General features: G+C 33.2%; 1 protein-coding gene across 2 annotated transcripts in view; it reads right to left on the reverse strand.

Annotated features, from left to right (window-relative positions):
- Positions 1–8,481: 8,481 nt before the first annotated feature.
- The window catches only part of phf2 (PHD finger protein 2), a 64,512-nt gene continuing 59,369 nt past the window's right edge, over positions 8,482–13,624 (reverse strand). For both annotated transcript variants that reach the window (XM_030133560.1, XM_030133559.1), the window contains exons 21-22: positions 12,521–12,836; positions 8,482–10,376 (exon numbers count right to left, since the gene is read on the reverse strand). In XM_030133560.1, coding sequence (XP_029989420.1) covers positions 10,288–10,376; positions 12,521–12,836 — 405 coding nt within the window. In that variant the 3' untranslated portion in view covers positions 8,482–10,287. The remainder of the gene's footprint in view (positions 10,377–12,520; positions 12,837–13,624) is intronic.

The following is a 13,624-nucleotide window of genomic DNA, read 5'->3' on the forward strand; positions in this document are numbered from 1 at the left end:
TATTAAATTATTAAGTTTCAGTTTTAATCTTGCAAAACCAAATTTCTGCTTCAGCCTCCAAACATACTTGGTTTTGACCTTCTTTAATCTGTACTTCAGCCTCCGGTCAGCCTCATAATTGCTTTTTAATTTTCACTCAGCAGAAGAAAACCTCATAGAAACATTAGGTTAACATTAGGTTTGCTCCACTTTCAACCCTGCGTGAATTTGCTTTCATGTCAGTGTGTGAAAATGATCCTGAGCGGACAAATTATGTGATTGTTTCATTTGCTGATGTCGGAGCACTTCAGGTTCTTGTGTTAACAATTAGCTAACAATAACAACTCACTTTGATGCTAACCAGGGTGGAAACGGGGTCGTGACCTTTAACAGCCGTGCTGCTTCACTCCTCTGTCCACAGATCTCATTCAGACGCACACACTCCGATCTGATGGAGAAATTAAATAAAACATCAGCGTGGGGAGAAGCTGAAATTCCCATGAAGATCACTGCACGCGCTTCATTTTCATAAAATCAATTGTGTCCAGATGTGTTTGAAACAATGGGAAACAAGCTTCACAACCTATAAGCCCTCTCTGAACATGTATTTATGTAATCAGCCTTTAATTATGCACATCAGTGAAAGGACTTCTTTTTGTTGGAGTGGTCTTTATAAAACAACTGCACCACTTTTTTTAAACATTCTCACAGATCTTCACATCCTAGTTTTTTTGTCTCTTTTCTCTAATTAAACCGATAAAAAGGAATCAAAACGAAGGAATAAATGCCGCAATTAGGATTACAAATGTAACATTTAAGCAGTAAATTCAGCTAACACCAAAATGTAATTGCTTATTTAACACAATTTGTGGAACCATCATGTAATAAATCATCACTAGTTGGATTTAGATTAACTTTAGTTTAGTTTAGTTTTTTTTTTTTTGTTTGTTTTTTAATATGTGTTAGCATAGCATAGAGGTCGGGATTTAACCACTTTGACCATATATATTGATGTAATATAGATCACATTTATGTTATTTTCATTATTATTGCAGAAAACTCATTGCGAAAAAAAACAATGACTTAAATTTAGGTCATGTTAGGGTTAAAAAATAAATGTAAGGTTTTTAATTAAGCCACCACATAATAGCCCATTTAACATGATAAGTGCATATGAAGGACTGATATGTAATTATAAATACTACATCTCTGGAATTATTCATTAGTTCTGACCATAATTTTTTTTTTTTTTAGTAGCTTAGCCTTTAGCATGTTAGCTAATAAATGGGGGAAAACTAGGTCATGTTTTAGCTAAGAAGCAGATTATAAGCCACATTTACTGAAGAAAAATGACAACTCACCTTTAAAACATAGAATAAAATATCAACTTTCAATAAATGAACTTAAATACTTCAGAAGTTAACACTATAATGTATCAACATGCTATAAAGGTTATTGAAATGTGTGGAATCATTAAGTAGCTTTAGCTTTAGCATGTTAGCTCCTAGCTCACAGCTGTGACCATGCTAAAAGCTGTAAAAGCTTAATTATATAATCATTTTATATTCTCATGTCTGTTATTTTGCTGTCTGTGAAACTAGCAAAGTAGGATCATAGATGTTAAAATTATGAAATTTAGTTACTTTAAAAGCTCCTATAACAAAGTTTAGCAGGTGTATACTTCTTTCAGCTCCTTTTCGACCTTGCAAAATTCAGACTGGCACGTACTTGAAGATAGATTCTGTTCATTTTGAATGTTATTTTGTTTTTGTCTTATTTTGCTTCGTTTAGTTTTTTTTTTTTGTTTCTTTGCATGTTCTAAATAAATAAATAAATAAAAGGCTACAAACAGCCTCTTTAAGACTATGTAGCTTAACTTTTAGCATCGACGTCACTGATTAAATATTTTGTTGTTTTGCCATGTGTTGGGTTTTTAACCCTTTCATGCATGAATTATGAGAACCTTAATCAAAATTTTGTCCTGAGTGTTTTTATTCCTCTTTAGGCATGAAAAAAAAACATGCGATTGAAAATTTTCTTCTGAAAAATAAAATAAATTCATTAATTAATTAAAATAATTAAAAAATATTTTAAAAATACATTTAAAAAACAAAAATTATGAAAAAAAAAAAAATTATGAACCTGTTTTTCATGAAATTGCAAAAATGTCCTCTCAGCTGGACACCACACGTTTAATTTTTGATGCAGAGAAACACGTATTTACTGATAAATTGTGTGAAAACTATGGGGAGAGCTTGTGATTCTGGGAGTTTTTGCTCAGGAGAGATCTACATAATGTTTCCAATTCATGTCAGAAAAGTTATGTAGTGTCTTAAAACTTTAAAAAAGATATGTGTAAAAAAAAAAAAAAGAAAAAAACAAAAGAACAACAGAATCCATGAATACACAAGAGAACAGCTGTAGAATAACTGTCCACTGCAGTAACCAGTATGCATGAAAGGGTTAATGATGCAACTAGTTCAGCTGCAATGTCATTCATCTCCAGCATCATGTTTGTAATAAATTTTGTTGAATGAATAGCGACTTAATCCGTACCAAACATGTGAGCTAGTGTTAGCATACAGCAAAGTCAGTGTTTTGAACGTTTTGGTTTCGTCATTGTGAAGTTTATGCCACATCGTGTTATTTTTACATGAAGTTGAATGGGAAAATTATAACAATTGTAATTCGGGTTCCTAAAGTCAGAACAGAACGGGGAAAGAAAGCTTTTAAATGTTCTGCTTCTGCATGTGCTGACTGTCGAATGTTGTTTGTTTTGTTGTTATGTCTTTGTTTTGTGTAAAAATGGAAGGGAAAAATGACTAATAAAAAATAAGTGTAAAAAAATACATAAATGTTCTGTTTCTACTCTCTGGAATGGAACAACCTACAGAAGGAGATAAAACTGAAGGAACTGGTCTGTTTTAATCCATTCAAAGTCATTTAAAGTGAATGGGAAAAGGATAAATGTGGATGTGGATGTTTTTAGAACTGACTGAATCGGGTTCTGCTTTGAGATGCTTTTAAGGAACATTGTTATACTTTTAGTACCTTTTAAGATAATGATGTTTTATATCCTCCTGAGACCCAGTAAGTAAACATTTTCACCATTTTACATTAAATAATTGTCTTAATTGTAAACAGCATGATGCAACAGTTTTTTCAGATACTTTTTTTTTTTTTTTTTTTTTTTTTTTTTTTTTTTTTTTTACATTTTTTTAGATAATGTCCTTTTTAGTGGACTTATTTTTTTTTAAGTAAAGCTGTGAAACTGTTGTCCACTACAGAGGACAAAAATGCATGGCTGGGTCTCAGGAGGATATGTATGTTCTTATCAGTTTTAAATTTGTTTTTAGTACTGACTTTTATTCTGTTTTATGTATATTTTAGTGTGGATGTGGCTGTGAGTTCTATTTTGTGTAAGTTTTGCTGCTGTCTGGGCCACGACACTCTGGAAAAAGAGATTTTTAATGTGAATGAGCTTTTTCCTGGTTAAATAAATGTTATAATAATAAAAATATGCAAGTGTCTTGTTTTAAATGTTCTGCTTCCCCTGCCTGGAACAACAGAAGGAGATAAAACTGAAGGAACTGGTCCGTTTTAATCCATTCAAAGTCATTTTAAATCATCAGAAAAGGATAAATGTGGATGTAGATGTTTTTATAACTGACTGAATCGGGTTCTGCTTTGAGATGCTTTTAAGGAACGTTGTTATACTTTCAGTACCTTTTAAGATAATGATGTTTTAAATGTATGTTCTTATCAGTTTTAAGTTTGTTTTTAGTGCTGACTTTCTTTGTGTTTATATATATATATATATATATATATATATATGTATATTTAGTGCGGCTGTGGCTGTGATTTCTATTTTACCCAACTTCTGCTGCTGTATTGGCCAGGACACTTTGAAAAAAAGTGATTTTTAATCTCAGTGAGCTTTTTCCTTTTTAATTATAGGTTATAATAATAATAATAATAATAATAATTTCAGGATCACAGGAATCAGATGTGAAGTAATAAAGCTAACACTGAGCAAAATGCTACAAAAAACTCATAAGACTATAAAACAAACTGCATAACCCAGATAAATAGAAATTTAGCAAATACTGTTGGAACAAGCCTTTCTCTATTGACTGCACTGATGTTCATATTTCATTTCCTAGTTTTTATTCCCCTAAGAACAAACTTCCAGAAAACGTCAGATCAGCTGAAACACTCAGTTTATTTAAATCCAGGTTAAAGACTCACCTGTTCACAGTTGCATTTGAATAGAGTTTTTATTCATCAGTTCAGATCTGCACTAATTCCTTTTAAGCCAAAAAGTTTTATCTGTTTTATCTGCTTGTCTCTTTTATCTGTTTATCTATTTTAACTATTTATCTGATTTTTGTTTGTTTGTTTTTGTCATGCCTTCTGCTGTAATGCTTTTAATGTTTTATTTAAAGCACTTTGAATTGTCTTGTACATGAAATGTGCTATAGAAATAAAGCTGCCTTGCCTTGCCTTGGTCTTATTAAATCAGTAAACGGCTACCAAATATATATATTATATACATTACTATTACTGCATCATTCTGAGAATCACTGTTGTAATATTGTCACTAATATTCTCATCTCCTTTCCTAGTTTTTCTTTTCCTTTCTCTGTCTTTTCTCTCATTAAACTGATTGAAGTAAATCAGAATGATATGCATTTAAAAATGTAAAAAATATTCCTAAAGGTGTTGTATAAATGTGAATGTCTTTTAACGGTGCATTTTTTAACTCCATCTAGTGGCTTGGACTTGCTGTTGCTTTTCTGCTTTTGGCCTCCAAAAACTGTCAACCTGAAGATTTAAGAACAAAAATCCAATGTTGCGAGGCAGTAAAAGTAAACAGGAGGACGTTCTGTTTTTTTCCTGCGCTGAGTCGATCCTGTACGAACGTCTGTGTCCGTTCTATTTCAACACCGCAACACCTGCTCAGGATGGTGAAAGGGCGTCCTGGGGTAAAAACAGTCTGACTACTTGAGAGTACTTTTTACGTTAATACAGTTTTAATGGTGTTGACTTTGGCTTGCTTTTTAATTAATGACTTGGCTAAAACTCCGAGTGGGAGAGAGAGACAGATCCCGAAGCGAATCCAGGAGGAGCTGGAGGCGGAAAAACATCAGTGTGGTGCTGGGTTTGATGCAACTTCAAAGACAATGTGAAGCAGGAAAAACATGTTTTTAGTCGTCACCACAGAAGCTGTCACATTGCAAGTGGGAGAGGAACACATTACAAAGTAGGTTTTCCACAGTAACTGTATTGCAAAAGTAAACAAGGCGGACAATCATATCATTCAACAACAATATGTTTGTTCCTCGGAATTTTTCCATTTCTCGATGTCTTTAAAAAAGTGAGCCATGACCTCAAACAGAATCGTCTAAATACAGAAAAATATAGATTCAGGTCAAAAAGGATTGTAAATACTTACTAGTACTGTAAATAACAGTAAGGGAAGACAGCTACAACAGGTATCATTCACTGTCCTGGCACAGTGGATGCATTTAATAAGTCGGACATACAAAAATAAACCACAACAAAGCAACACACATATTGTACAAATAAAAACCTGAAAATATGTCCCACTGACAGCGTTTGATCGGCGCGCATCTGTCCGAGAAGTGGACGCATGGTTTACATCTGTGACTAAAACACTGCTGCTATGGAGTATAGCACATTAAAGTGTGTTCCAAAATGTCCTGACCCAAACGAAAAACGACGTGATGGAGGCTTCCAACTCGAATATCAACAAGAATATGTCACATGGGAAATGTTGACCATGATTACATGATAACATTAAGTGAAGACAGGATGGAGATTAAAAAAATAAAATGATAAAATGTTTGCTAAGGTGTGTAAAAATGTCCGTGATGCCTCCCAAACACACGCACACACATCCCAAAGAAAAGGAAAAAAAAAAACAACAAAAAAAAAAACCCAAAAAAACCAAAAAAACAAAAATGAAATTTCTGCTAAGGGTAAATTCACAAGTTGATGAAATATTCAAAACCAAAACTCTTTAAGAATTGTACAAGTATAAAAAAGCTACAAACATTAATAAATTACATCACTGACACATAAACACTTCACAAGGTGCTAGTAAAATAATTCCGAAACCCTTCAGGATACTAGAACTCGAACAAGAGGCTGGTCATAGAAACTTTAAGTGTGTGTTGTTGATTTTTTTTTTTTTTCTTTTTCCTTTTATATAATTTCTTCTCAAAGCTTCGTCTCTTGTTCAAACAGAATCACAATACAATTAGCTTTGTGTATGTAAGGCCATATGACAATAAAATGTATTATTTCTTCAGTTGTTTTCCAGGCAACACCTTTAAGTCTTAACAAAAACCAAAAAGTAAAAAAACAAACAAAAAAAAAACAAAAAAAAAAAAAATCCTCTGCTATTACAAAAAAAAAAAAAAAAAAAAGAAAAACAGTTCAAAAGTTAGGACTATACTGTATATTTATATATATATTTTTATTCATTTATTCATAATTAGCAAAACCGGTAAAAATGTAGAATTAAACCTTAAGGGGAAAGGATACAAAAAGTAGTAATTTAAAAGGCTATGTACAAGCTACATTCTATATACTGTACTGTGTGACGCTGTAAAAATGCAGAGATGAAGTTGTCGGTGCTGCCTGCGAAAGCAAAAGAAGAGCGAAAGTATCCCCATGTAACTGCAGACCTGACATGGATGAGGCTTATCATTAGCTCCAGCTCCAGATTAGTGTTACAGGTAAGGCTGGGTGACAAACTGCCACGTTTATCGCGATAGAAGTTCGTGTCGTGATAAACATCATTAGTTCGATATAAATGTTTCTGGTGTCTTCAGGTTTATTTTATTCACACTGTCGGATCAAACTCAAAATAATTCCATTTTGATGTTTTGTTGTGACTTTTTCTGTTCTGAAGGAGTTCGTTGTGTTCTGACTGTGGCTCTGGGTCAGTGGATCTGTCGGTAATATTTTATTTTCAGAAACCAAAGAAAAACTAGTGGTTAATTGATTTTCATTTTAAAATACAAGAATTAAAATTGAATTTCAAGACGTTTTTTTTTTTTTTTCAGTGGCAAAACAGATAAACCAAATTTAAAAAACGGACTGATTTCAGTTTTTTTCGTTCTAATCACAAAAAAAGAAAGTTACTACCTGACAGAAATGGAAAACAGACCAAAACAGCAGGTTTTTTTTCATTTTCTGAGACCAGATGTTGTCATTTTTAAGGACGCTAATGCCTAGGTCACAAAGATTCTTACGAACGATGGGTTTGTACGAATCTTCCAGTTCGTACGAAATCTGGAGTTCATAGACATTAAAGTTCCACTTCCTCCCACTCCTTTTCGAATATGCAAATGAAGTCATACTTTGTTTTCATGTACAGGGGTTGGACAAAATAATGGAAACACCTTAAAAAATCAACAAAATATAATTTAATATGGTGTAGGTCCGCCTTTTGCGGCAATTACAGCCTCAATTCTCCGAGGTATTGATTCATACAACTTGTGAATTGTTTCCAAAGGAATTTTAAGCCATTCTTCAGTTAGAATACCCTCCAACTCTTTTAGAGACGATGGCGGTGGAAAACGACGTCTTACTTGAATCTCTAAAACTGACCATAAATGCTCAATAATGTTGAGGTCTGGGGACTGTGCCGGCCATACGAGATGCTCAACTTCATTAGAATGTTCCTCATGCCATTCTTTAACAATTCTAGCTGTATGGATTGGGGCATTATCATCTTGAGGTGAAGGTGTTTCCATTATTTTGTCCAACCCCTGTATATGTATATGTTTTTGTTTGTTTTTCTTATAATCTGTTTCATTTATAAGGACTAAGTACGATTATTTTGTTTCGTTGCATATTTAAAATAAACTAAACATTTGTGGAGGGAGCATGTTTATGAACTCCAGATTTCGTACAAACTGGTAGATTTGTACAAACCCATCGTTCATAACAATCTTTGTGACCTCAATGGCGTTAGTGCTCTTGAAAATGACATCTGGTCTCAGAAAATGAAAAAGACAGGTGTTTTTGGTCTGTTTTTTTCCATTTGTCAGGTAGTATCTTTCTTTTTTGTTATTAAAGAAAACAAAAATCAATCTATTTTTAAAATGTGGTTTATCTGTTTTGACACTGAAAAAGAAAAATGCCCTGAAATTCAATTTTAATTCTTCCATTTCAAAATGAAAATCAATTAACCACTATTTTTTTTTTTTTGTTTGTTTCTGAAAAGAAAATCCAATTACCTACAGATACACTGACTGTTCTTCATCCTCTTGTGTATTTTATAGAGTTTAAAACCATGTATAAATGTGTCTTATGTGGCTTTAGTTTTGTTTTGTTACATTCTGTTCCATGTGTCGTTGATACAATTTTTGTTTCCTGTCGTTTTTTTTACCGACGTCTGTTGAGTTAATTCTGTTTCATTTTTTCATTGTTTTGTTCTTATAATATTATAATTTTAATCCACAAAAATTCTCTTTATTTTTGTCTTGTTGCATTTTTTATTCAGTTTTAATCATCTTGTGTCCCTTTTTTTTTTACACCATTTTTGTTACTGTAATGTCTCTTGTTTTATTCTTGTCTTTTCTTAATTAACATAAATCCACATATAAAGGTGTTTTATGCCGCTTTCTCCTTTGATGTCACATTATTTTTGTGTTTTGACTTATAATTTTACTCTTGTATCTTTTAACTTGTCGGCTTTATTCTTATTATGTTGTCTTTTGTCTTAAATCTATTATCTTTTTTCATCTTATGTCTTTTATGACTAATTGAAAACCACAAATAACTCTCTGTAAACTACAACGTTCACCAAAAATCAGTCTTTTTGACATTTATCGCAGTAATTACCGATGTGGACATGTTTCTGTCGGTATCGCCCAGCCCTAGTTGTGGTGTCCTATGCTTTAATGTTGCGTCCTATGTTCCGCTGCTGCTTCGGTCACTCGTCGTTCGCTTTGTGCTTTACAGTCGCTTCATGAAATCCTCGTCCACCTGTGGTTTTTTAAAATTCCTATCTATGACGCTCCACTAGGGTGACCAGGTTTATCCCACTTTATGAGGGAATAAAGTCAAATTTACATCCAAATATCGTCACACATTGTAAAGAAAATGTTCCTCTGTTGTTAACTGAATATTAGGAGGAGTGTTGTGAAGGTTCCTATTGAAAAGTAACAGATTACAGATGAGTGTTCTGTAAAAAAAAATGTCCTAAATTAAGTATTTCAAGTACTTCACAAGCGTGTTATAAATTATTACATTCGATTTCCTTTCGATTTAAAACGGAGCGATAAGGCTGATAAGTCTTAAAACATCAACGGTGCAGTGACGATAGAGATTTCAGATGGAAAACGTGGTTCTTTTAACAGTTATTTTGTTCATTTTTGTTGAGTCATTGTCCTGCTTTCACAACATTACATTGAAACAAACAAAATAAGTGGAATCTGACTTGATTATTCCGCTAAAAGAAGCAGATCCGTAGCGCCAAAATGTCCTCGATCAACGCTATATCAATGGCTAATTTTTTGTTACTACTCCTACTTTTGTAAATAAATACTTTCAAGACAAAACAACACTACCTCTGTCCCACATTTACTTTTTAGGATCTGGTCACCCTACGTGACACGAATAAATAAATACCACCGCTTGATAGTGCTTTGCAAAACGTAAGTGTTAATGTAAAAAGCTCGGGTCGGTAAAAAGCTGCAAATTTTGGCTCGGAAAGGGGGGAAAAAAAAAAAAAAAAAAGAAGGGGTTCTGTTTCAACTCTGCACGGCAATGATAAGCTGCATCCATATATTAGGAATAAACGTGTAAAATCCCCCAAACCCCCGACCCAAGCGCACATGCAACTGAATACATGCAAGGGATACTTTCAGAAATCTTGGAATGACTGCAATGTACTTCTACTTCATGTTTTAGCAACCCCTGATAAACTGACAGCTGTAGTAAAATGAGACATGTTCTCTTAAAAAATATTTATAGTAGGTTCTGTACACTTTAATATCTGAAAGTTATAAAGTATAAGTAGAGGCAAAAACCTATTTGAGTGATGTTCTTCTTACAAATTGAAAAATGCATGATTTTCTTCTTTTCTTCTCCCGTCTTGTTTCAGTTTTTTTTCTTTTCCGTTATTGGCTTTAATCAGTGAACGGGGTGGGGGGGTTGGGGTGGGAGTGAGGGGTGGGTGGGGTAGGGGTGGGTTGGGGTGGTCGGAGGTGAGTTTGGGATGGGACCCAGCTCATGAAATTCCCAGTCCTTACAACAGTCTGCTGCATGCTACAGGAGGAGCTTTCCGTTTCGATGGATCTTTAAAATCTTTCCGAGTCTCTGTTTGGCCGTTGCCATGCCTTTCTTTAGCCGCTTCGCTGTGAAAAGAAGAAGAAGAAGAGGAAGAAAAAGAGGAAGATGACAGGAGATGAGATGCCACGTAGTCTGTCACTGTTTCAGCTGCTGCAACAACTACACACTGGAAAAAATCTAAACCTGACCAAGTGTATTTTTCTCATTTCTAATCCAAATATCTCATCACACTTAAAATCAGACAGAATCACCAAAAGAGGAACTTTTCAGTGAGACATAAAAACTGATTTATAGACAATAGATCTGGAAAATCTGATTTTAAGAAATCTTACCGAGATAATTTTCACTTGTTCCATGGGCAGATTTATGATTGATTTTTGTTTGAATTGAGCAAAAAAATATCTTGAATTAAGCAAAAAAAAAAAAAAAAAAAGAAAAAAAAGAATTAAGCAAAAAAAAATCTTGACTTGAGCAAAAAACTAAATAAAATCTTGAATTTACCAAAAAAAAAAAAAAAATCTTGATTTTAGCAAAAAAAAAAAATTATTGAATTAAGCAAAAAAAAAAAAAAAAAAAAACTAAATTAAGCAAAAAAAATTATCTTGAATTAAGCAAAAAAAACATCTTGAATTTAGCAAAAAAAAAAAAAAAAAAAAAAAAAAAAAAAAATCTTGAATTAAGCAAACAAATCTGGAATTAAGCAAAAAAAAAAAATCTGCCAATGGAACAAGTGAAAATAATCTTGGTAAAATTTCTTGAAATCAGATTTTCCAGATCTTTTGTCTCTAAATCAGTTCTTATATCTCACTGAAAAGTTCCTCTTTAGGTGATTCTGTCTTATTTTAAGTGTGATGAGATATTTGGACTAGAAATGAGAAAAATACACTTGGTAAGATTTAGATTTTTTTTCCAGTGTTTAAACTTGCACACATGATTGTTTTGTTACTATATATATATGTATATATATATATATATATATATATATATATATATATATATATATATATATATATATTAAAAGTGTTATGTTGAACTGATTATTTCATTATTAGACAACAAAAACAGATTAATATTTTTTGAGTTGGTTGATGTCAGAAACAATAACAGAAAATAGTAGACTCATTTTCTATAAAAGTTTATTGTTCCAACTGTAAAATAAAATCCTCCCTCTGTTACGTACCTATTACAGTGTGTGATTCTTATTTTCTATGGCTCACAAATATCAACGACTGCTTCAGGACATAGTACTCACCTCGTCCATGAATGTCTGAGTATAATGTGAAAATCTACAACCTGTGTCTCTTTTGGAACGGTAATGGTCGAATCTTTAGTGAAAATGAGTTTTTAGTCAAATAACATCAAAATTCCATGAAAACGTGACCCCAACTTCAACCACAGCACCTGAACCTGAAGAGATCTTACGGAAAAACATCAATAAAATCACTATCGTCCTCAAACATATAAAAGATTTTTATGCACAATACCAAAATGTATTGGTTTGATATTGTCGGATGTAAAGACCTTTTTTTAGTTGTGTTTTGGTGTGTTTTTGTGTCTTTATTTGAAAAAGGCTCAGCCAGACCCCAGATCAAAATGGGAAGACTATGGTTTTTAAGGAGGCTTTTTTGGACACACCTGTTCACTGGGACTGTAACGGTACACATACCGAACTGAACCGTTTCAGTATGCACCTGTTCGGTTTGGTACACAGCTGTACCGAAACACCACAGTATGATGAGACAAAGAAAAAGGAATGAAAGACGTCGTTCGAACTTTAAAAAAAAAACATCCCCCCCTCTGTGTTTTTGACAAATTGCACCCTGCACACACACAAATACACAAAGTGGCCTAAACAGTTTGTTCGCTGTCCTAAAATAAATAATTTGATTAATTTTGTTTTTGTCTATTTTGGTTAATTTTATTTTCTATTTAATTTATAGCTCCAGAATTATATTACTCCTGTTTTTCTATATTCTATTGTCTCCAATAATTGGGGGAAAAATGTTCAAAAATTCATAATAAATGCATTAAAGACATTTCAAGGGGGTTTTCTTTCTTCCCGTATGAACTGAAAAAAAAAAAAACGAACCGTGGCTTTCAAAACCGAAAACATACTGAACCGAAAATTTGGTGTACTGTTACAGGCCTACTGTTCACGGTGTAATTTCATACAGTTCTAATAAATATTTTCCCACTAACCCAAACCCACCTTTGGCGTCTGCTGATCCCCCGCGGTCTCCCTTGGCCAAGCTGCTGCTGTTGGTGCTCGTGGAGTTGGTGCTGTTGTTGGGCGAGGACATGGACGGTCGCCTCTGACTGAGGAACACCCCCGGCGCCATGGGCTGTGGTCCCCCCGGCGACTTGACCGTTCCAGTGTTGAACTCGTGGTCTGTCAGGTTGCCATCGTGGGAGTCCAGATTGTGCTCCGGCGAGCTACTGTCCTGAGAGATTTTCGGGGGCTCCTCAATTACTAACGCCTTCTTTTTGGTGCTCTTCTTCTTCTTCTTGGTTTTCTGCTGCTCCTCCTATTGACACGAAAATGTGTTTGAATAATATTTCATTAACCCGTAAAGACCCAAACATCTACTGATCTAAACTGTTTAATAACTGGTGATCCACTAATCCTATCAATCCATGTCAATAATTGGTGTAAAATACAGTTCTTCATCTTTTCATGGTCGTCAGATATGACCCATTTGGACATTCAGATTCTCCGTAGTTACCATGGAAACACCATCATCTTCTACAACACCGATTCACCAGTAAAACCCATGGAGATGGATCAATGACAGTGGATGGACACACTGCATTTATATAGATAAAATCATAAATAAAAAGAACAAAAGTGAATAAAAATGGACAAAATAATGATGTAAAAAAAAAAAAAAAAAAAAAAAAAAAAAAAAAAAATATATATATATATATATATATATATATATATATATATATATATATATATATGTAAAAGCAGAAAACTACTAAAGTGAAGTAAAAATGAATAAAATAAGCAACAAAATGAACAAAAAAGCAGCCAAAGTGATCAATAACATGAGCAAAATTGAATAAAGAATCCATTAAATAATAAGTTACATGAACAAAATAAGTCAAAAACTGAACAAAATTGAAGAAAAAAAAAAGAAAAAAAAAGGCAACATTTGATTGAACAAACAATCAAAAAAAAACATTGATTCACCAGTAAAAACCCATGGAGTTGGATCAATGACAGTGGATGGACACTGGGTTTACGTTCAGTTAATGAGAGATTTAGCTGAAAAGGCACTTTTTCTTCAGTTTTCTCTATTATTAATTTAAT

This window comes from Sphaeramia orbicularis, chromosome 5 (genome assembly GCF_902148855.1).
Source record: "Sphaeramia orbicularis chromosome 5, fSphaOr1.1, whole genome shotgun sequence".
NCBI classification, from domain to species: domain Eukaryota; kingdom Metazoa; phylum Chordata; class Actinopteri; order Kurtiformes; family Apogonidae; genus Sphaeramia; species Sphaeramia orbicularis.